This window comes from Tachyglossus aculeatus, chromosome X2 (assembly GCF_015852505.1).
Source record: "Tachyglossus aculeatus isolate mTacAcu1 chromosome X2, mTacAcu1.pri, whole genome shotgun sequence".
Classification (NCBI taxonomy): Eukaryota; Metazoa; Chordata; class Mammalia; order Monotremata; family Tachyglossidae; genus Tachyglossus; species Tachyglossus aculeatus.
In genome coordinates this window covers 29610053-29634552 of record NC_052100.1, presented here as the reverse complement: position 1 = coordinate 29634552, position 24500 = coordinate 29610053, and the positions used below count along the sequence as shown (strand labels likewise).

The window sequence follows — 24500 nt, the reverse complement described above, 5'->3', positions numbered from 1 at the left end:
GTCTTACTTACATTGCCTTTCGTCTCAGCGATACGTGACTAAGCCTTCCTTACACTGCCTTTCGTCTCGACCACACGTGACTTCTTATTTCCGTTGCCTTTCGTCTCAGTTTCTAGTTCTCTACTATATTTGACTTCCACAAACACACTGGTTGACAGTTTTTTTTTAATAGTGGTAGTTAAGTGCTCCTCTCAGAATGGCACCTGGAGACTTTCTAGTTCTCTACTATATTTGACTTCCATAAACACATTGGTTGACAGTTTTTTTTTAATAGTGGTAGTTAAGTGCTCCTCTCAGAATGGCAACTGGAGACTTACTAGTTCTCTACTATATTTGACTTCCATAAACACATTGGTTGACAGTTTTTTTTTAATAGTGGTAGTTAAGTGCTCCTCTCAGAATGGCACCTGGAGACTTTCTAGTTCTCTACTATATTTGACTTCCATAAACACATTGGTTGACAGTTGTTTTTTAATAGTGGTAGTTAAGTGCTCCTCTCAGGATGGCACCTGGAGAGTTTCTAGTCCTCTACTATATTTGACTTCCACAAACACACTGGTTGACAGTCTTTTTTTTTAATAGTGGTAGTTAAGTGCTCCTCTCAGAATGGCACCTGGAGAGTTTCTAGTTCTCTACTATATTTGACTTCCACAAACACACTGGTTGACAGTCTTTTTTTTTAATAGTGGTAGTTAAGTGCTCCTCTCAGAATGGCACCTGGAGAGTTTCTAGTTCTCTACTATATTTGACTTCCACAAACACATTGGTTAAGTTTTTTTTTTTAATAGTGGTAGTTAAGTCCTCCTCTCAGAATGGCACCTGGAGACTTTCTAGTTCTCTACTATATTTGACTTCCACAAACACACTGGTTGACAGTTTTTTTTTTAATAGTGGTAGTTAAGTGCTCCTCTCAGAATGGCACCTGGAGACTTTCTAGTTCTCTACTATATTTGACTTCCACAAACACATTGGTTGACAGTTTTTTTTAAATAGTGGTAGTTAAGTGCTCCTCTCAGAATGGCACCTGGAGACTTTCTAGTTCTCTACTATATTTGACTTCCACAAACACACTAGTTAGTTTTTTTTTAAATAGTGGTAGTTAAGTTCTCCTCTCAGAATGGCACCTGGAGACTTTCTAGTTCTCTACTATATTTGACTTCCACAAACACATTGGTTGACAGTTTTTTTTTAATAGTGGTAGTTAAGTGCTCCTCTCAGAATGGCACCTGGAGACTTTCCAGTTCTCTACTATATTCAACTTTCACAAACAATTGGTTAAGTTCTTTTTTTTAATAGTGGTAGTTAAGTCCTCCTCTCAGGATGGCACCTGGAGACTTTCCAGTTCTCTACCAGTCTCGGCTACGGGAGGGAGAGTCTTCTAGACTGTGGGTAGGGACTGTCTCTATATGTTGCCAACTTGTACTTCCCAAGCGCTTAGTACAGTGCTCTGCACAAAGAAGGCGCTTAATAAATACGATTGAATGAGTTTTCTTACACAGGAGAAAACTGGACTATCAACAAGAAGGATTGTCCAGAATCTGACTTCCCCCCACCCTGCAATTAAGCGCTTAGTACAGTTCTCTGCACACAGCAAGCGCTCAATAAATACGATTGAATGAGTTTTCTTACACAGGAGAAAACTGGACTATCAACAAGAAGGATCGTCCAGAGTCTGACTTCCCCCCCACCCTGCAATTAAGCGCTGAGTACAGTGCTCTGCACACAGCAAGCGCTCAATAAATACGATTGAATGAGTTTTCTTACACAGGAGAAAACTGGACTATCAACAAGAAGGATCGTCCAGAATCTGGCTTCCCCCCACCCAGCAATTAAGCACTTGGTACAGGGCTCTGCACACAGTAAGCGCTCAATAAATACAATTGAATGAATGAATGCAATGATATATCATCATACGAGGGTTTTTTTTTTTTTAAAAAAGCAGGTACTTAAGTTATTTCCCTAAATTCACTAATAGAAGAGTGATTTCAAAATCAGGCTTTCCTTTTTCCAGCTCACTCGTCTCTGTTTCCACTTGGGCTCTGGCATCCTTGAAACATCCTTTTCCAGCCTCGTTTTCTGATTTCACAAATTTTAGACAATTCCCGATGAAGGTTTCTATCGGGTTGTGCCGATCACGGCCGGACTTTCAAATTCTGTCGTGCGGTTAGAGTCGGATTGCTCCGCATTGTTTGAGTTCGCCGGGACATTAAGTACCTGGCAAACGTTGGGACTGATAAACTACTCCCCAGGCTTGGAGTGCTGTGAAAGAAAGGAAATCCAAGGCCTTCTCTAAGAGTCTCCCACAAAATCCTGATAACTTGGTCGGGGATTTAAAGCCCGTTAAAATTCACCTCCCTGGGGAGAGGGCAAGAGAGAAGCAGCGTGGCTCAGTGGAAAGAGCCCGGGCTTTGGAGTCAGAGGTCATGGGTTCAAATCTAGGCTCCGCCAATTGTCAGCTGGGTGACTTTGGGCAAGTCACTTCACTTCTCTGGGCCTCAGTTCCCTCATCTGGAAAATGGGGATTAAGACTGTGAGCCACCCCGTGGGTCAAGCTGATTACCTTGTAACCTCCCCAGCGCTTAGAACAGTGCTTTGCACCTAGTAAGTGCTTAATAAATGCCATTATTATTATTATTATTGCCCATGTCAGCGGAAAGGGCCAGGTTTAAAAAACAGGCTCATGGCCCGGCTAAGAATGCATCAGTTTTCACTTCCATTTTGAGACAAGCCCTCAGCCTTGGCCTCCCGTTTGCTTCCCTCTGCCTCGGGAGGCTCCGGTCTCAATATTATAATTTTTTAAATAATATTCGTTAAGCACTTACTCTGTGCCAGTCATTCATTCAGTCAATCGTATTTATTGAGCGCTTACTGTGTGCGGAGCACTGGACTAACCTCTTGGGAAGTCCAAGTTGGCAACATCTAGAGACGGTCCCTACCCGACAGCGGGCTCGCAGTCTAGAAGGGGGAGACAGACAACAAAACAAGACATATTAACAAAATAAAATCAATAGAATAAATATGTATAAATAAATAGAGTAATAAATCCGTACAAACATCTATACAGGTGCTGTGGGGAGGGGAAGGAGGAGGGGGAGAGGAAGGAGGGGGCTCAGTCTGGGAAGGCCTCATTAAGTTCTCAGTTTCCTACAATATCCAGGAGACTACATGGTGCCGGGGGTTGTGTGAGAAGAGGAAACATCCGTCTGGAAAACTTTTGGGGAAGGGTTCGAGGCATCTTTCTGCGTTACGTGTAAATACCGTACCTATTCATCCCCTAACACATATACTCCCAAATGGGCCCCGTATAGCAGACGTGGACGGGGACTGAAAAAGGAGGGGTGGAGGGAGAAGAGTCGAGAAGAAAGGTGAGGGTGAAATTAGGCACGAGAGCGGACGGACGGACGGACACACTCTCCCACACCTTGATCCAGCAGACGGTGACCACGCAACAATTCGGTAGTGAAAAGCAAATGTTACCTAACCAAATCCAGTTTCAGATATTGCCCTAGGGTCTTCCTGCACCCGTGACGTTTCGTGGATACGTGTACTGCTTGCTTGCTTGCGCGCACACAAACACACACACGTGCTGCTGACAAGAACGCGCCCGCGCAACCCAAAAGAAAGTCAAACAAAACGCTTCCAGTAAAGTTGGCTCCCGCGTTTGTGGCACATGAACTTAACTTTGGACCGGGAAAAATATCCGGGGACTGGGGAAGGGCAAAGCCGTGAGAGACCCCCCCAGAAAGGGGAGGAAGGGAGAAGGCGAAGGAGCAGAGGCTCGGCCACACAGGGATCCAAGCACTAATCTAAAAGACACAGACCGATGCTTCCAGCGTCCAGGGGAACGCTGGCCAAGTTGGCAAACTGACTCACAAAATGAAACTTTTATACCTTAAAACGGATGTCATCTCAGCTTTAAAAAAAATCCAAGAATGGTAGATAAAAAAAAGTTTAAAGAACTCCTCAACCCCCACACCCTTATCGAAAAGAAGGGGAGGATGGAACATGGAGTTGCGCTTAGTACGGTGCTCTGCACGCAGTAAGCGCTCGATAAATACGATCGAATGAATGAGTCTGAGGGATGAGGAAACTGAGGCCCGGAGAAGTGAAGCGACTGGCCCAAGGTCATGCATGCAGCAGGAAGCAGTGGGGCAGGGATAGGTCTAACCGACTGACTCTCAGTCCGTATCCGGTGAACCTCGCTGCTTTTCCAACAAGAGAATTCCCCGTCTGTCACGGAGGCAACAGGAATGGCCGGGACCTGGCTGCCTCTCTAAAATCATCTCCCAGAGAAGGGCAAGTGCCTGCAGCGTTTGTTAAAATCGGTTCATGCTTTGTGGCCATTGTTTTCCCACGGCCACTTCAAAGAGACCCACGGTTTGGGAAGGAGGGAGAGAACCGAAGTTTATTTCAAAAGTACGCGCAAGTCTTAGGTCAGTGTCAACTGATTTAAGACCCTATTTACATAAAGTAGCCCAAGATTAAAAATACACAGTATTTGTATTTTAATGCCAGTCCTAAAGTTACCTGCAACATCTCGAAACGGTCCCCTTGGCGAGAAAGGACCAGGTCCTGGAGGTTCGCGCCCTCCGCGAGGGAGCCCGGGCCCCACCGGCCCCTCGGCTGAGGTAAACTGAGGCGGCGAGTGTCCCGACAGTCAGACGGGGGGGTCTCACACACATGGCGGTGCTCCGTCGGGGTCGCGGGAGACCCTCTCCTCACCAGGTGTGTCGGCGTCTTCCCCTTCCAGCTCACCACCCGCTTTTTCCTCTCCAAAATTAGATTCCCCCAAGGCCAGATTCAGGGGTTCCAAGTCACTGGGCGGCTGACCCGTCAGTCTCTGCGGAAGATACAAAATAAAAGAGCCTCCTAAGCAAACCATTTTTATCCGTTCTCAGCCGGCTCCTGTTCGGATCGGGCAGTCGGGTCCGGCAAAGGACGGAGCGAAACTCCTTAGGGCGGGGCTTTTTTTTTTTTTTAATTGGCATTTATTAAGCGCTTACTATGTGCAAAGCACTGTTCTAAGGGCTGGATTACATCCTGAGAGAAGGATCCATTTGGAATTTCCAATTAACTATTAGATAAAGCTCCCGCACTTATCACAGTCTGGCTCTCAGAGGATCCCCCCACCTCCCCCCAGTTCCTCTGTGCTTTCTACACTGTACTGACACCTGCAAAATGTAAATAATACCTTGGTCATTAAACTTGGGAAATACCCAAGCAATCTTCCTACTTCGACAGTGAGTGGGACAGGGACTGTGTGTGACCTGATTGATTTGTCTCTACCCCAGGGCTCAGAATAGTGTTTGACACACCGTGGGCGCTTAACAAATACCACCGTGATGATCATCAGCATTAAGCTACGATTTAAAAACAAAATACAACAGAATGCTCATATCCTAATACGAATCAAGCTCGGAGGCATTTTAGAATCCTTAGGCCAGACTGGAAAGGGCTGAGGGTTTTTGTCGAAAAAGACTGAAATGGCATCTCATCCCTCCTACTGTTCAGCTCCCATCCTTTAACACTGCCGACGACGTTGGCAAATTTTGTCGAAAGTCACGCCGGCCTCTTCACCAGAGCTGGACTGAAGCCAGCGACCTGTTTCCCAGAAGACGGGGCAGGCGATTAGCTAGATTACAAGTCGACTGCTGACTTGGCTGCAAATTACCGCTCCCTTTCATTCATTCAATTCATTCAATCGTATTTATTGAGCGCTTACTATGTGCAGAGCGCTTGGGAGGTACAAGTTGGCAACATATACCTCTTCCTTAGGGATTCACTCAGTCATATTTATGGAGCGATCATTTTTAGGGATCGTCTCTTCGCTTTAAGGGGAGGTCCAGGCCTCCTTAAAGAGCAGGGTTGAATAGAGAGAGAGAGAGGAGGAAGGAAAAGGGAAGGACACTTTGGGAAAGCAAATATTCTGTCTTCGCTTTAAAGGGAGGTCCAGGCCTCCTTAAAGAGCAGGGTTGAATGGCAGAGAGAGAGAGAGGAGGAAGGAAAAGGGAAGGACACTTTGGGAAAGCAAACATTTCGACTCTTTACCTCGATCATAGCGGCCATGTACCGCACGTGACCTGCTAGTTCTGCCAGCTCTTCGTTCTCTTCTTTCAGACGGGCAATTTCACTGTCCTTTTGTTCGATTTCTTTGTGCAACTACGAGGACAGTGTGAGGGAGAGGATTTAAAATTTGCACTCGGTTCTGTGACCCGGGGGTTCCCCAGGGACCCTGGCGGGGAGGGGGTTTCAGGGGAGTTGGGGAAAGGATGGACTGATGGTCACGGCGCGAAAAGAAGCACGTAGGGTCGCAACGGGGTGAGGCTCCGTATGTTTAGGACCCTCACTCCCCTTTCCCCCTCCACCCACCTTCTCGTTTTCTTGTAGTACTTCATAGAGAGCTTTCCGCCGCTTCTCGGCCACCTCTTTCCAATATTGAGAGGTTGGGTTTTCTGCGGTGAATATTAAAAAAAAAAACACCAGCAAAGACGAGATGAGATAAATAAAATAATAATACTGATAAGGCCAGACTCTGGATTTAAGGCACTTCATGTTGTACTGCCCCTGTTTTTGAAATTGAATATCCCACCCAGCTCCCTTTAGTCACTGCCCTGTCCTTTGACCAACTCCCTGGGACAGGGACTGTTACCAACCCAAGTTATATCTACCTCAGTGCTTAGACCGGCGCATAGTAAGTGCTTAACAAATGTCATTAAAAAACTTGCGTTCTACTAGGGAAGGCAGGGGATCCCAATCTTTGCCGAGGACTATCTTCTTCCCCGGTTTAAACGGATTTTCCGAGCCTTCAGCCCCTGAACCGCTTTGATTTTGCTTTAACTTTAGCCTTCTGCCGGTGAGCCTCGAGCCCAAGGCCGGGAGACCGCATTTCTCATCTTGGGCCCGGCCCCCTTACCCGACGCGTGAATCTTTTGGGGCAAAAAGGAGCGGTCAGGAACGATTCTGCTGGGCCTACGGCCGGGACTCCAAATACTATAAAGCTCTCAAATGTACGTAAAATGCCCCTGCCAGGGGAACGGACGTGAGAAGAAATCCGCCACAGGGATTTCAAATCCGGGAAATCAAACCGGTCTAAGACAAACGGTCCGGGCACGTCATCCTACCTTTAACCATGAGGTCGAACGCTTCTTGAGAGAATCCTTCCAGGGCCTCGTTCTCGTTGTGCTCCGGGGGCACGGGGACGTCGACGCCGCGGGTCTTGGGAGTCGGCTGCTCGTGCCAAGGCTTTCGTTTAGAGGCGGCTTTGGACGGCTGCGATGCACGTTTCACGCGGGAAGCCGAGGCTTACTCGTTTGGCTCCCGGACCCGGGAGCCCCCGCCGCCGCCCCGCGATCGAAAGGGACGAAACCCTCCATCCCGCCGTCGCGACGCTTCACGGCTCCGTCGCGTCTCTAGCTCCGCGACCGATCGATCGACGGCGTTTTATCGGCACTTGCCGCCGGAGCGATTCGTTCTGGGAGCCTCAAAAGTACGACTGAGGGGCTGTTTTGGATTCGGGCAAATCCCGAGGGGACTGTAGCTGAGGGATTTAAAAGAACTCCCTGCCACGTGGACCATCACAGCGCTAACCACAACAGGATGGCTCGGGTCCGTAGCTTTTGATCCTGCCAACTGAGGGGCTTGGACTGGGAGTCAGAAGGACCTGGTTTCTAAAGCTCTGCCAGTGCTGTGTGACCTCAGGAAAGTCGCCTCACAGCCCTGTGCTTCTCTTTCCTCCACTTTAAAATAGGGATACCCGCTCTCCCTCCTCCTTGGACCGCGAGCCCCATTTGGGACGGGGACTGTTGCCGACCTAATTAAGTTATATCAACCTCAGCGCTTAGAAAGGTGTTTGACACATAGTAAGTGCTTAACAAACGCCGTAAAAAAGACTCGCGTTCTACTAGGAAGGCAGGGAATCCCAATCTTTGCCGAGGAATATCTTCTTCCCCGGTTTAGCCGGTTTAAATGGATTTTCCGAATCCCAATCTTAGCCGAGGACTACCTTCTTCCCCGGTTTAGCCGGTTTAAATGGATTTTCCGAATCCCAATCTTTGCCAAGGACTACCTTCTTCCCCGGTTTAGCCGGTTTAAATGGATTTTCCGCATCCCAACCTTTGCCAAGGACTATCTTCTTCCCCGGTTTAGCCGGTTTAAATGGATTTTCCGAGCCTTCAGCCCCTGAACCGCTTTGATTTTTCTTTAACTTTAGCCTTTTCGGATTCCGGGTTCCTTTAGATCAGAGGCAGTGGCTGATTTTCTGGGCTGCCACCGTGCCCGGTGCGGCACGCTAATCGTTGTGGGTATTACTGTGGTTAACGACACCATTCATTCACTCATTCAATCGCATTTATTGAGCGCTTACTGTGTGCAGAGCACTGTACTGAGCGCTTGGGAAGTCCGAGTTGGCAACATATAGAGACGGTCCCTACCCAACAGCGGGCTCACAGTCCCCCACCTGTCTGCTGTGTGACCTTGGGCAAGTCGCTTAGAGAAGCAGCGCGGCTCGGCGGAAACAGCCCGGGCTTTGGAGTCAGAGGTCATGGGTTCGAATCCCGGCGTCACCAATTGTCAGCTGGGTGACTTTGGGCAAGTCCCTTCTCTGGGCCTCAGTTCCCTCATCTGTAAAATGGGGATGAAGACTGTGACCCCCCGTGGGACAAACTGATCGCCTTGTAACCTTCCCCAGCGCTTCGACAAGTGCTTTGCACGTAGTAAGCGCCTAATAAATGCCATTATTATTATTATTGTAACCTCCCCAGTGCTTAGAACAAGCTAGCTCTCTTCCTCCCTTCAAGGCCCTACTGAGAGCTCACCTCCTCCAGGAGGCCTTCCCACACTGAGCCCCTTCCTTCCTCTCCCCCCCGTCCCCCTCTCCGTCCCCCCCATCTTACCTCCTTCCCTTCCCCACAGCACCTGTATATATGTTTGTACACATTTATTACTCTATTTATTTTACTTGTACATACCTATTCTATTTATTTTATTTTGTTAGTATGTTTGGTTTTGTTCTCCGTCTCCCCCTTCTAGACTGTGAGCCCACTGTTGGGTAGGGACCGTCTCTATATGTTGCCAACGCGCTTCGTACAGTGCTCTGCACACAGTAAGCGCTCAATAAATACGATGGATTGATTGCTTTGCACATAGTAAGTGCTTCATAAATGCCATTATTATTATTATTGTTATTATTCTCTGTGCCTCAGTGACCACATCGGTCAAACGGGGACCAGCCTCAGTATTGGAAGCATTTCTGGCCTGATGAAGAGGCTATTGAAAGAGTTCCAGCCGCGATCCCGTCAGGACACCGACCGAATTTAAGGGAACGCGTGCTCCCAGCTTCCCTTCAACTTCCTCCACCCCCGCCGGCTTCACCCATCGTTTCCTACCTCATTTTCTCTGCCCACGAGGGAGCCGGCTGCAGAAGGCTGAATCATCTTCAGAGTCCTCCTTGGGACGACGGCGCCGGTTGTCGCGGCGTCCATCAAGTAGCTCTGGAAGTGAAGACGTTTTAGTTTCGGCCGGGCGAGCCACGGCAACGATCTTCCAGGCCGGGAGCCCGCCGTCGGGGAGGGACCGTCTCTGTGTGTTGCCGATTTGGACTTCCCAAGCGCTTAGTCCAGTGCTCTGCACGCGGTAGGCGCTCAATAAATACGACAATGAATGGACGATCTATCCGGCGTGCCCAGGCTCTCTCCCTTCTGTCACCCTTGCGTTTATACGCGAGAAGCATATGCTATTTCACTCCTCCCTCAGCCTCCCAGCACTCCGTCATTTATTTTAATCATCGTCCAGACTGTAAGCTCTTTGTGGGCAGGGACCATGTCTGCCAACTCCGATATACGGTACGCTCCCAAGCGCTTAGGACAGCGCTCAATACGATCAATTGACGGTGAAAAAGAAAAAAAAAAATCAATGAAATCTTCCCCTCTGCCATTCCCTGTCCAGGCTCCCGGCCCTTTGGCGTTCAGGATAATTCAGGAATCTGTTTCCAAGATGCCCCCCACCCCGATTCCAGGACAGGGGAGTCCTTGGTGGCTGGCATCTCTGCTTCATTCAGTCATATTTATTGAGCGCTTACTGTGTGCAGAGCACTGTACTAGGCGCTTGGGAAGTCCAAGTTGGCGACATATAGAGACGGTCCCTACCCAACAGTGGGCTCACAGTCTAGTGTGCTTCCTTCCTTCCCCTCTGTGCTCCCATCGACACCCCAGGAATGGAGAGGTTTCTTTATTAGAGAGGCAGCATGGCTCAGTGGAAAGAGCCCGGGCTTTGGAGTCAGGTCATGGGTTCAAATCCCGGCTCCGCCAACTGTCAGCTGGGTGACTTTGGGCAACTTCTCTGTGCCTCCGTTCCCTCATCTGTAAAATGGGGATGAAGACTGTGAGCCCACCGTGGGACAACCCGATCACCTTGTAACCTCCCCAGCGCTTAGAACAGGGCTTTGCATGGAGTAAGTGCTTAATAAATGCCATTGTTATCATTATTATTATTTACCCCCTGAGAGGGATACGTGCTTCACTGTGCTGAAGTGCTTCTCTGTGCCTCAGTTCCCTCATCTGTAAAATGGGGATGAAGACTGTGAGCCCCCGTGGGACAACCCGATCACCTTGTAACCTCCCCAGCGCTTAAAACAGTGCTTTGCACGCAGTAAGCGCTTAATAAATGCCATCGTTATTATTATTATTTACCCCCTGAGAGGGATACGTGCTTCACTGTGCTGAAGTGCTTCTCTGTGCCTCAGTTCCCTCATCTGTAAAATGGGGATGAAGACTGTGAGCCCCCGTGGGACAACCCGATCATCTTGTAACCTCCCCAGTGCTTAAAACAGTGCTTTGCACGCAGTAAGCGCTTAATAAATGCCATCGTTATTATTATTATTTACCCCCTGAGAGGGATACGTGCTTCACTGCGCTGAAGTGCTTCTCTGTGCCTCAGTTCCCTCATCTGTAAAATGGGGATGAAGACTGTGAGCCCCCGTAGGACAACCCGATCACCTTGTAACCTCCCCAGCGCTTAAAACAGTGCTTTGCACGCAGTAAGTGCTTAATAAATGCCATCGTTATTATTATTATTTACCCCCTGAGAGGGATACGTGCTTCACTGTGCTGAAGTGCTTCTCTGTGCCTCAGCTGCCTCATCTGTAAAATGGGGATGAAGACTGTGAGCCCCCGTGGGACAACCTTTTTACCTCCCCAGTGCTTAAAACAGTGCTTTGCACGCAGTAAGCGCTTAATAAATGCCATCGTTATTATTATTTACCCCCCCCGAGAGGGATCCGTGTTCGTTCCGAACCACACTCGGCCTCGTGTCCGGGAAAACGCTATGCCCGGTGACAACTGGGGAAGCTCTGCTTATGAGATCATCCCACACACCTCCGCACGGGCACTATCTCAGAAGCGCTTAAAAAAGAAAAAAAAAAGCGATTTACATCATCAGGCTCAAAAGCTCAGTTCTAGGGCTCTCTTCCAGGGGTTATCATCATCATCATCATCATCATCAATCGTATTTATTGAGCGCTTACTATGGGCAGAGCACTGTACTAAGCGCTTGGGAAGTACAAATTGGCAACGTATAGAGACAGTCCCTACCCAACGTAATCTTTCCTTTATTCTTATTTGCTTTCCCAACTGCATCGAGAGAGAATTTCCTCGCTTGGGGTAGCGGGGGGGGGCGGTTGGCTGAAAAAACCTGATCCGGCCAAACCATTGTTTCGGGGGAACAGGGCGTGTATCGCCCGCTCCGGTCGTGTGTAAATACTCCGTATGTTTCCTGCACCGAAACCTTTTTAAGTTTTGTACAAATCATCATCATCAATCGTATTTATTGAGCGCTTACTATGTGCAGAGCACTGGACTAAGCGCTTGGGAAGTACAAATTGCCCCCTCATCCCCCTCTCCCTATCTTACCTCCTTCCCTTCCCCACAGCACCTGTATATATATATGGATATATGTTTGCACATATTTATTAGCCTATTTATTTATTTACTTTACTTTTATAATTATTTGTTATTATTATCATTAGCGCTTAACACACGCCATCATCATTATTACTATCATCACCTCCGGACACTTGGGCAGAAGTAAAAAGAAAACTCTCTCAGTAAACCAACGGGCATGCTGCCAAGGAAACCAGTTTGCTATCCCAATCAATCGTATTTATTGAGCGCTTACTGTGTGCAGAGCACTGTACTAAGCGCTTGGGAAGTCCAAATTGGCAACATATACAGTCCCTCCCGAACATTGGGCTCACAATCAATCAATCAATCAATCAATCAATCGTATTTATTGAGCGCTTACCATGTGCAGAGCACTGTACTAAGCGCTTGGGAAGTACAAATTGGCATCACATAGAGACAGTCCCTACCCAACAGTGGGCTCACAGTCTAAAAGGGGGAGACAGAGAACAGAACCAAACATACCAACAAAATAAAATAAGTAGGATAGAAATGTACAAGTAAAATAAATAAATGAATAAATAAATAGAGTAATAAATATGTACAACCATATATCCATATATACAGGTGCTGTGGGGAAGGGAAGGAGGTAAGACGGGGGGATGGAGAGGGGGACGAGGGGGAGAGGAAAGAAGGGGCTCAGTCTGGGAAGGCCTCCTGGAGGAGGTGAGCTCTCAGCAGGGCCTTGAACAGCAGGGCTCACAGTCTAAAAGGTTTCAATTCTCCTGGTTTCCATTCCTTTTTCAGTGTGTGCCGCATATATATGTATATATATGCACCTGTTTGTACATATTTATTACTCTATTTATTTGGCTTATACCTACCTGTTCTATTTATTTGATTTTGTTAGTATGTTTGGTTTTGTTCTCCGTCTCCCCCTTTTAGACTGGGAGCCCACTGTCGGGTAGGGACCGTCTCTAGATGTTGCCAACTTGGACTTGCCAAGCGCTTAGTCCAGTGCTCTGCACATAGTGAGCGCTCAATAAATACGATTGATGATGATGATGATGACAGTCCCTACCCGACAGCGGGCTCACAGTCTAAAAGGGGGAGGAAGAGAACGAAACCAAACGTACTAACAAAATCAAATAAATAGAATAGAATCATTAGTTACACCGCCAGCACCGGGTGGCAAACAATGGACGATCGTCAGACAAAGGGAGGGGGGACACGGGACACCGCGCCAGCGTGGGAAAGCGGCCGCCTGGCACTGGATGTCACCTTTCCCACGGTAAAAAGTTTCTCCGCCCGATGACTATCTCATGGGCACCCGGAGGGCCGATGCCAGCCACCGTGGGAAACCGGCCGGGCACCACCGCGACGCTTGGCCGTCGCGGGTCGCCGGGCCCGAAATACGCCCTCCGTGCCAGGCGTTGAAAGTTTATCGACGCGGGTGCGGCTGAAAGATGTTTATCAATCATCAATCAATCAATCGTATTTATTGAGCGCTCACTGTGTGCGGCGCTTGGGAAGGGCAAGCGACGGTTCGCCCGGCTCCGGCGGCGGTGCCGGCTTTTCCCAGTGGGAGAGGTTTGGGGGGCGGCGGGGGAGAAGTAGGGGGATTATGAAGGCCACGGGGACATGGAGCCAACGGACCATCTTGGATCGTTGGATCTTGAGATTCATTCATTCATTCATTCATTCTCTGCACATAGTAAGCGCTCAATAAATACGATTGATGATCAATAAATACGATTGATGATTCATTCAATCGTATTTATTGAGCGCTTACTGTGTGCTCTGCACACTGTACTAAGCGCTTGGGAAGTCCAAGTTGGCAACATATAGAGACGGTCCCTACCCAACAGTGGGCTCACAGTCTATAATATATATATTGTATATATGTTTGTACATATTTATTACTCTATTTATTTATTTTACTTGTACATATCTATTCTTTGATTTTATTTTGTTAGTATGTTTGGTTTTGTTCTCTGTCTCCCCCTTCTAGACTGTGAGCCCACTGTTGGGTAGGGACCGTCTCTAGATGTTGCCAACTTGGACTTCCCAAGCGCTTAGTCCAGTGCTCTGCACACGGACAGCGCTCAATAAATACGATTGATTGATTGATTGACCACGAGGACACGGAGCCAACGGACCATCTTGGATCTTTGGATCTTGAGAAGCAGCGTGGCTCAGTGGAAAGAGCCCGGGCTTTGGAGTCATTCATTCATTCATTCAATCGTATTTATTGAGCGCTTACTGTGTGCAGGGCACTGGACTAAGCGCTTGGGAAGTCCAAGTTGGCAACATATAGAGACGGTCCCTACCCAACAGTGGGCTCACAGTCTATAATATATATATTGTATACATGTATATATGTTTGTACATATTTATTACTCTATTTATTTATTTACTTTACTTGTCCATATCTATTCTATTGATTTTATTTTGTTAGTATGTTTGGTTTTGTTCTCTGTCTCCCCCTTCTAGACCGTGAGCCCACCGTTGGGTAGGGACCGTCTCTATATGTTGCCAACTTGGACTTCCCAAGCGCTTAGTCCAGTGCTCTGCACACAGTAAGCACTCAATAAATATGATTGATTGATTGATTGATAGAAGGAGGTTGAGGTTGTGGGTTCAAAGCCCGGCTCCGCCAGTTGTCAGCTGTGTGAATTTGGGCAAGTCACTTCACTTCTCTGGGCCTCAGTTCCCTCATCTGTCAAATGGGGATGAAGACCGTGAGCCCCGGCTCCGCCACTTGTCAGCTGTGTGACTTCTGGCAAGTCACTTCACTTCTCTGGGCCTCAGTTCCCTCATCTGTCAAATGGGGATGAAGACTGTGAGCCCGCCCCGTGGGACAACCTGATCACCTTGTAACCTCCCCAGCGCTGAGGCACAGAGAAGTTAAGCGACTTGCCCAAGGCCACACAATAAGTGGGTGGCGGAGTCGCAGTCCAACAGCGAAGTGGTGACGATGTTTTAACTTTACAGGCGGCCGTGTGAGGAAATAAAAAAAAAATTACCTTTATAGACCCTTTCAGTCTCTCTTCCTCCTGCTTCGGCTTCATCCTGGAGTTCATCGGCCGGCTGAAAGAGCACAGGCGACACTGTTAATCAATCAATCGATCATATTTATTGAGCGCTTACGATGTGCAGAGCACTGTACTGAGCGCTTGGGAAGTACAAATTGGCAACATATAAAGATCGAAAAGAAGAGCCCTTCAAAGTAGGGAAGTAGCTCTCCCGTTTTTCAAAGCTTCCACTGAGGGCCCGGGAGTCGGAAGCTGCGGGTTCGAATCCCGGCTCGGCCGCGTGTCAGCTGTGTGACTTTGGGCAAGTCATTTCTCCGGGCCTCAGTTCCCTCCTCTGGAAAATGGGAATTAAGGCTGTGAGTCCCACGTGTGGGACAACCTGATGGCCTTGTATCTCCCCCAGAGCTTCGAACAGTGTTTGACACATACATAGTAAGTCCTTAACAAATACCACTATTATTATTATCATTATTATTATTATCATTATTATTATCATTATGCACAGCCTATCAATCATCAATAAATGCTACTGACTACTTACCGAGTGCGAATCGCTGTACTAAACGAGGGTTCAAGACGATCACAACTCTCCAGGAGCTTACAACCTGAGGAGGTGGACAGACAGGCGAAATGCATCTTCAAGTAATGGAAGGAGGAGGAAGGAAACTGAGGCAGTGGTATTTATTGAGCGCTTACGGCGTGCAAAACACTAAACTAAGCATTTGGGGGAGTTCAATAGAGTACGTAGACCTGATCTCCGCTTTCAAGGAGCTGACCAAGAACGTCACTGTTCTCTGCGCGTGGAAAATTGGACATCCCTTTTTTTTTAATCAATCAATCGTATTTATTGAGCGCTTACTGTGTGCAGAGCACTGTACTAAGCGCTTCGGAAGTACAAGTTGGCAACATATAGAGACGGTCCCTACCCAACGGTGGGCTCGCCTCCCTTTCTGATGTTCTATACAGTCTCTGCTTTCGAAGAATAAGGTCACAGGGGGTAACAGGAAATTTTCATCTGATGTGGTAACATTAATAGTGATCGTATTTGTTAAGCGCTTACTATGTGCCCAGCACTGTTCTAAGCGCTGGGGTAGATACGAGGTCGTCAGGTTGTCCCACGGTCTTCACCCCCATTTTACAGATGAGGGAAAGGGCGGGCCAGAGAAGTGACTTGGCCAAGGTCACACAGCAGGCAAGTGGAGCGTCTCTACAGAGTCTCCCCCTTCTAGACTGTGAACCCGTTGGTGGATAGGGACCGTCTCTATATGTTGCCGACTTGGACTTCCCAAGCGCTTAGCACAGTGCTCTGCACACAGCGCTCAATAAAGACGATTGGATGAATGAATGAATGAATGAATGAATGACAGGGCCTCTGGCCAAGCTGATTTTCTTGTATTCTCTCCCTCTTTCATTCCCTGTGTTCCTGGCACATAGTAAGTGTGTAACAAATGACCCGGCCAAGGTCACACAGCAGGCAAGTGGCGGAGCCGGGATTAGAACCCACCACCTCGGTGCTTTCGACCTGGGTAAACCTCACCGCCCTGCCTCGTCGTTCAAAGCCAGGGCATGGCTGAAGTCTCCGTTTGGACCGATTTCAACTGTTCTGCCGCCTACTCATCATTATCAATCGTATTTATTGAGCGCTTACTGCGTGCAGAGCACTGTACTAAGCGCTTGGGAAGTCCAAGTTGGCAACGTATAGAGACGGTCCCGACCCAACAGTGGGCTCACGGTCTAAAAGTCCCCATCTAAGCTCCTCTAGGGCAGAGATCTGCCTTGCAGTCCCCCCTAAACACTCAGTACAGTACACTAAACGCCAACAATATTCTTACTCCTGCCCTCAAAAAGCTTACGGTCAATCGGTGGTATTTACTGAGCGCTTCGGTACCCAGTAAGTGCTCAGCTAATACCACTGATTGTTTGACTGTAAGCTCCCTGAAGGTAGGATTGCGTGTACTAACAATATCGTCCACATCATCAATTATCTCCTGTGTTACCCTGGGCAAGTCACCTTACAGTCATTATTATTACTATGGGCTTAACAAATACCATAATAGTCATTAATATTACTATGCGCTTAACCCCACAATAGTTATTATTATTACTATGCGCTTAACAAACACCATAACAGTCATTATTACTATGCGCTTAACAAATACCGTAATAGTTATTAATATTACTACGGGCTTAACACTGTAATAGTTATTATTATTACTCTGCGCTTAACGAACACATACTAATTATTATTACCATGCACTTAACAGACACAATAATAGCTATTATTATTACTTTGTGCTTAACACCATAATCGTTGTTATTATTATTACTATGAGCTTAACACCATAATAGTTATTATTACTATGTGCTTAACAAATACCATAGCAGTCATTATTATTATTACTATGTGCTTAACAAGTACCATGATAGTCATTAATATTACTACGCGTTTAACACCGTAATAGTTATTATTATTACTATGCGCTTAACAAACACCATAATAGTGATTATTACGACTATGCGCTTAACACTATAATAGTTATTATTATTACTATGCGCTTAATGAACACCATACTAATTATTATTACTATGCACTTAACAGATACAATAATAGCTATTATTATTACTTTGCGCTAAACAAACACCATAATAGCTGTTATTATTATTACTATGACCTTAACAAACACCATAATAGTTATTATTACTATGCGCTCAACAAATACCATAGCAGTCATTATTATCACTATGGGCTTAACAAATACCAGAATAGTCATTAATATTACTATGCGCTTAACACCATAATAGTTATTATTATTACTAAGCTCTTAACACCATAATAGTCATTATTACTATGCGCTTAACAAATACCATAATAGTTATTAATATTACTATGGGCTTATCACTATAATAGTTATTATTATTACTCTGCCCTTAACAAACACCATACTAATTATTATTACTATGCACTTAACAGACACAATAATAGCTATTATTATTACTTTGCGCTTAACACCATAATCGTTGTTATTATTATTACTATGAGCTTAACACCATAATAGTTATTATTAGTATGTGCTTAACAAATACCATAGCAGTCATTATTATTATTACTATGCGCTTAACAAGTACCATGATAGTCATTAATATTACTACACGTTTAACACCGTAATAGTTATTATTATTACTATGCGCTTAACAAACACCATAATAGTGATTATTACTACTATGCACTTAACACTATAATAGTTATTATTATTACTATGCGCTTAACGAACACCATACTAATTATTATTACTATGCACTTAACAGACACAATAATAGCTATTATTATTACTTTGTGCTTAACAAACATCATAATAGTTGTTATTATTATTACTATGACCTTAACAAACACCATTATTATTACTATGCGCTATAGTAATACTGCTATACCATAGCAGTCATTATTATCACTATGGGCTTAACAAATACCAGAATAGTCATTAATGTTACTATGCGCTTAACACCCTAATAGTTATTATTATTACTATGCGCTTAACAAACACCATAATAGTCATTATTACTATGCTTTTAACAAATACCATAATAGATATTAATATTACTATGGGCTTAACACTATAATAGTTATTATTACTACTCTGCGCTTAACAAACACCATGCTAATTATTATTACTATGCACTTAGACACAGCAATAGCGATTATTATTACTTTGCGCTTAACACCATAATCCTTGTTATTATTATTATGAGCTTAACACCATAATAGTTATTACTATGCGCTTAACAAATACCATAGCAGTCATTATTATTATTACTATGCGCTTAACAAGTACCATGATAGTCATATCAGTTATTATTATTACTATGCGCTCAACAAACACCATAATAGTCATTATTAGTACTATACGCTTAACACTATAATAGCTATTATTACTCTGCGCCTAACGAACACCATACTAATTATTGTTACTATGCACTTAACAGACACAATAATAGCTATTATTATTACTTTGCGCTTAACAGACACCATAATAGTTGTTATTATTATTACTATGACCTTAACAAACACCATAATAGTTATTATTACTATGACCTTAACAAACACCATAATACTTATTATTGCCATGCGCTTAACAAATACCATTGCAGTCATCATTATCAGTATGGGCTTAACAAATACCATAATAGTCATTAATATTACTATGCGCTTAACACCATAATAGTTATTATTATCACTATGCGCTTAACAAACACCATAATAGTCATTATTACTATGCGCTTAACAAATACCATAATAGTTATTAATATTACTATGTGCTTAACACTATAATAGTTATTATTACTACTCTGCGCTTAACAAACACCATACTAATTATTATTACTATGCACTGAACAGACACAATAATAACCATTATTATTACTTTGCGCTTAACACCATAATCGTTGTCATTATTATTACTATGAGCTTAACACCATAACAGTTATTATTACTATGCGCTTAACAAATACCATAGCAGTCATTATTATTATTACTATGCGCTTAACAAGTACCATGATAGTCATATCAGTTATTATTATTACTATGCGCTCAACAAACACCATAATAGTCATTATTAGTACTATACGCTTAGCACTATAATAGTTATTATTACTCTGCGCTTAACGAACACCATACTAATTATTACTATGCACTTAACAGACACAATAGTTATTATTATTACTTTGCGCTTAACAGACACCATAATAGTTGTTATTATTATTACTATGACCTTAACAAACACCATAACAGTTATTATTACTATGACCTTAACAAACACCATAATAGCTATTATTACTATGCGCTTAACAAATACCGTAGCAGTCATTATTATCACTACGGGCTTAACAAATGCCATAATAGTCATTAATATTACTATGCGCTTAACACCATAATAGTTATTATTATTACTATGCGCTTAACAAACACCATAATAGTCATTATTACTATGCCCTTAACAAACACCATAATAGTTATTAATATTACTACGGGCTTAACACTATAATAGTTATTATTATTACTCTGCGCTTAACGAACACCATACTAATTATTATTACTATGCACTTAATAGACATAATAATAGCTATTATTCTTACTTTGCGCTTAACACCATAATAGTTGTTATTATTATTACTATGAGCTTAACACCATAACAGTTATTAGTGCTGGGCGCTTAACAAATACCATGGCAGTCATTGTTATTGTTACTATGCGGTTAACAAATACCATAATAGCTATTAATATTACTATGCGATTAACACCATAATAGTTATTATTATTACTATGCGCTTAACAAACACCTTAATGATGATGATGATTAGGACTCTTGGCTGTTCCCCGGCTTGGCCGGAAGGTGGCGCCCGTGCGGGCCGGCCGGCTGGCGGCGCGCGCAGCCTCGCCGGGCGCCGCCAGCCAATGGGAAGCGCGGACGGGCGGACGCGCCAAAACCGAACCGACGCACGTCGCTCTCCCGCTCCTCATCCAACCCCCCCCCCCCACCTCCGCGTGGATCAACCCCCGTCCACCCCCCCCCCCATCGGGGAGATGGTCTCGCCGGCCACTCACTCCACGTTGGTCTTCGCGCGCAGGCGCACACGCGACAGACGGCGGCGGACGCGAAGCGCGCGCTGGCGCGCGGGGTTAAATAGCGGCGGCCCTCCCTGGTCACGTGACCGAACTCCCCGCCCCCTAGCCAATCAGCGCTCGGCTCCAGTCTTCCCCTCTCCCCCCGCCCCCCTCTTGCTGGCCCCACCCCGCGCCTGCGCAGTACAGCCGACCAGCCCCGGGGCCTGACGGGACAGGGCTGAGGTGGCCAAAAGGCCTCGTGACCTTGAGGGTCAGAGGTCATGAGTTCTAAGAATATTAATGACAGTTTATTAATAATTATTAATAATTCAAGATTAAGTAATCATGATAATAAATTAATCAGTTAATTCAATATTAATTGATAATGATAATAAATTGATCAGTTAATTCGATAATAATAATTCAATATTAATTGATAATGATAATAAATTAATCAGTTAATTTAATATTAATAATATTATGATGATGATGGTGGCAGTACAGCCGAGCGCCCCGGGGCCTGACGGGACAGGGCTGAGGTGGCCAAAAGCCCTCGTGACCTTGAGGGTCAGAGGTCATGAGTCCTAAGAATAATGGCATTTTATTAATAATTATTAATAAATCGATATGAATTGATAATGGTAAATAAATCAATCAGTTAATTTAATATTAATAATATTATGATGATGATGATGGCAGTACAGCCGAGTGCCCCGAAGCCTGACGGGACAGGGCTGAGGTGGCCAAAAGGCCTCGTGACCTTGAGGGTCAGAGGTCATGAGTCCTAAGAATAATAATGGCATTTTATTAATAATTATTAATAATTAAATATTAATTAATAATGATAAATAAATCGATCAGTTAATTTAATATTAATAATAATAATATGATGATGATGGCAGTACAGCCGAGCGCCCGGGGGCCTGACGGGACAGGGCTGAGGTGGCCAAAAGGTCTTGTGACCTTGAGGGTCAGAGGTCATGAGTTCTAAGAATAATAATGGCATTTTATTAATAATTATTAATAATTCAATATTAATTAATAATGATAAATACATCAATCAGTTAATTTAATATTAATAATATTATGATGATGATGATGATGGCAGTACAGCCGAGCACCCCGGGGCCTGACGGGACAGGGCTGAGGTGGCCACAGGGCCTCGTGACCATGAGGGTCAGAGGTCATGAGTTCTAAGAATAATAATGGCATTTTATTAATAATTATTAATAATTCAATATTAATTAATAATGATAAATAAATTAATCAGTTGATTTAATATTAATAATATTATCATTATAATGATGATGGCATTTGTTAAGCGCTTACTATGTGCCAAGCACTGTTCTGAGCACTGGGGGGAAGACAAGGTTCTCAGGTTGTCCCACGTGGGGCTCCCAGCCTTCACCCCCATTTTCCAGATGAGGTAACTGAGGCCCATTCATTCATTCAATCGTATTTATTGAGCACTTACTGTGTGCAGAGCACTGTACTAAGCGCTTGGGAAGTACAAGTTGGCGACATAGAGAGACGGTCCCTACCCAACAGCGGGCTCACAGTCTAGAAGTGGGGGGACAGACAACAAAACAATTTAACAAAATAAAATAAATAGAATAAATATGTAGAAGTAAAATAAATACATAGAGTAATAAATATGTACAAACATATATACATATACATACATGTATATACATATATATCCCAAGGGACAATGAGGAAATAATAATAATAATAATGGCATTTGTTAAGTGCTTACTATGCGCAAAGCACTGTTCTAAGCGCTGGGGAGGTTACAAGGTGATAATAATAATAATAATGATGGCATTTGTTAAGCGCTTACTATGTGCCAAGCACTGTTCTAAGCGCTGGGGGGGATACAAGGTCATCAGGTTGCCCCACATGGGGCTCACAGTCTTAATCTTCTAGACTGTGAACCCACGGTTGGGTAGGGACCGTCTCCATGTTGCCAACTTGTACTTCCCAAGCGCCCAGCACAGCGCCCTGCGCACAGCAAGCGCTCAACAAATACGATTGATTGATTCATCCCCATTTTCCAGATGAGGTAACTGAGGCCCAGAGAAGTGAAGTGACTTGCCCAAGGTCACACAGCAGACATGTGGCGGAGCCGGGATTAGAACCCATGACCTCTGGCTCCCAAGCCCAGGCTCTTGCCGCTGAGCCACGCTGCTTCTTGATGAGAGGCGAAGAGGGGATTATTTATTCACTCAGTCGGTCAGTCATCATCATCATCATCATCAATCGTATTTATTGAGCGCTTACTGTGTGCAGAGAACTGTGCTAAGCGCTTGGGAGAGTACAATACAACAATAAACAGGCACATTTTCTGGATTAGAACCCAGGTCCTTCACCCAGGCACATGCTCTCTCCAAGCTCATTGTGGGCAGGGAATATGTCTATTTATTGTTATATTGTACTCTCCCAAGTGCTTAGTACAGTGCTCTGCACAAAGCAAGCGCTCAATAAATGGAAAGAGCCCCGGGCTTGGGAGTCAGAGGTCGTGGGTTCAAATCCCGGCTCCGCCAGTTGTCAGCTGTGTGACCTTGGGCAAGTCACTTCACTTCTCCTGGCCTCAGTTCCCTCATCTGTAAAATGGGGATTAAGACTGTGAACCCCACATGGGACAACCTGATCACCTTGTAGCTTCCCCGGAACTTAGAACAGTGCTTGGCACATAGTAAGCACTTAATAAATGTCATCGTCATTATTATTATAGTAAGCACTTAACAAATACCGAACTTGTAATTCCCAAGCGCTTAGTACAGTGCTCGGCACACAGTAAGTGCTCAATAAATACGATTGAATGAATGAAATACCATTATTATTATTAATATTAATAAATACGATTGACTGACGATTGTTCTGCACCCAGTAAGCACTTAATAAATAGGACTGACTACAGTACTCACCACACAGTAAGTGCTCAATAAATACGATTGAATGAATGAAATACCATCATTATTATTATTAATAAATACGATTGACTGACGATTGTTCTGCACCCAGTAAGCACTTAATAAATACGACTGCCTACAGTACTCAGCACACAGTAAGTGCTCAATAAATACGATTGAATGAATGAAATACCATCATTATTATTATTAATACGATTGACTGACGATTGTTCTGCACCCAGTAAGCACTTAATAAATACGACGGACTACAGTACTTAGCACACAGTAAGTGCTCAATAAATACGATTGAATTAATGTTTTGTTTTGTTGTCTGTCTCCTCCTTCTAGACCGTGAGCCCATTGTTGGGTAGGGACCGTCTCTATCTGTTGCCGACTTCAAGTGCTTAGTACAGTGCTCTGCACACAGTAAGCGCTCAATAAATACGATTGAATGAACGAATGAACTGTACTTTCCAAATGCTTAGTACAGTGCCCTGCGCCCAGTAAGCGCTCAATAAATACAATTGATTGAATGAATGAACTGTACTTTCCAAATGCTTAGTACAGTGCCCTGCGCACAGTAAGCGCTCAATAAATATGATTGAATGAATGATTAGAAGCAGCGTGGCTCAGTGGAAAGAGCCCGGGCTCTGGAGTCAGAGGTCATGGGTTCAAATCCCAGCTCCGCCACATGTCAGCTGTGTGACCTTGGGCAAGTCACTTCACTTCTCTGGGCCTCAGTTACCTCATCTGTAAAATGGGGATGAATCAATCATATTTATTGAGCACTTACTGTGTGCAGAACACTGTACTAAGCGCTTGGGAAGTACAAGTTGGCAACATATAGAGACAGTCCCTACCCAACAGTGGGCTTACAGTCTAGAAGGGGGAGACTGTGATGAAGACTGTAAGCCCCCTGTGGGACAAACTGATGACCTTGTATCCCCACCACCAGCACTTAGAACAGTCCTTTGCACATAGTAAACGCTTAATAAATGTCATTATTATTATTATTATTCCCTGGGCCTCAGGTCCCTCATCTGCAAAATGGGGATGAAGACTG

At 44.8% G+C, this 24500-nt stretch overlaps 1 protein-coding gene across 3 annotated transcripts; it reads right to left on the bottom strand.

The window, feature by feature from the left end:
• Window positions 1-4378: 4378 nt before the first annotated feature.
• On the bottom strand, window positions 4379-20546 carry GMNN (geminin DNA replication inhibitor). Of its 3 annotated transcripts, none has more exons than XM_038770966.1 (8): window positions 20526-20546; window positions 15468-15531; window positions 14918-14981; window positions 9384-9488; window positions 7122-7269; window positions 6370-6452; window positions 6049-6159; window positions 4379-4840 (listed from the first exon to the last, which is right to left on the bottom strand). In XM_038770966.1, exons 3-8 carry the CDS (start codon window positions 14972-14974, stop codon window positions 4673-4675), a joined length of 672 nt encoding a protein of 223 aa, XP_038626894.1. In that variant the 5' UTR covers window positions 14975-14981; window positions 15468-15531; window positions 20526-20546; the 3' UTR covers window positions 4379-4672. The 3 variants fall into 3 exon arrangements, with proteins under 3 accessions (XP_038626894.1, XP_038626893.1, XP_038626895.1); XM_038770965.1 differs by lacking the exon at window positions 20526-20546 and adding an exon at window positions 20261-20331; XM_038770967.1 differs by lacking the exon at window positions 20526-20546 and adding an exon at window positions 20261-20331 and having other exon boundaries at window positions 7122-7227.
• Window positions 20547-24500: the final 3954 nt, after the last annotated feature.

Bases quoted from the DNA above. Each gene is read 5' to 3' on its own strand.
- GMNN (XM_038770966.1), bottom strand. From the start codon at position 14,974: ATGAACTCCAGGATGAAGCCGAAGCAGGAGGAAGAGAGACTGAAAGGG. The intron at 9,489-14,917 runs GTAATTTTTTTT...CTTCACTTCCAG, and splicing joins GACTGAAAGGGTCTATAAAG to AGCTACTTGATGGACGCCGC. The intron at 7,270-9,383 runs GTAGGAAACGAT...CGTGCATCGCAG, and splicing joins TCGTGGGCAGAGAAAATGAG to CCGTCCAAAGCCGCCTCTAA.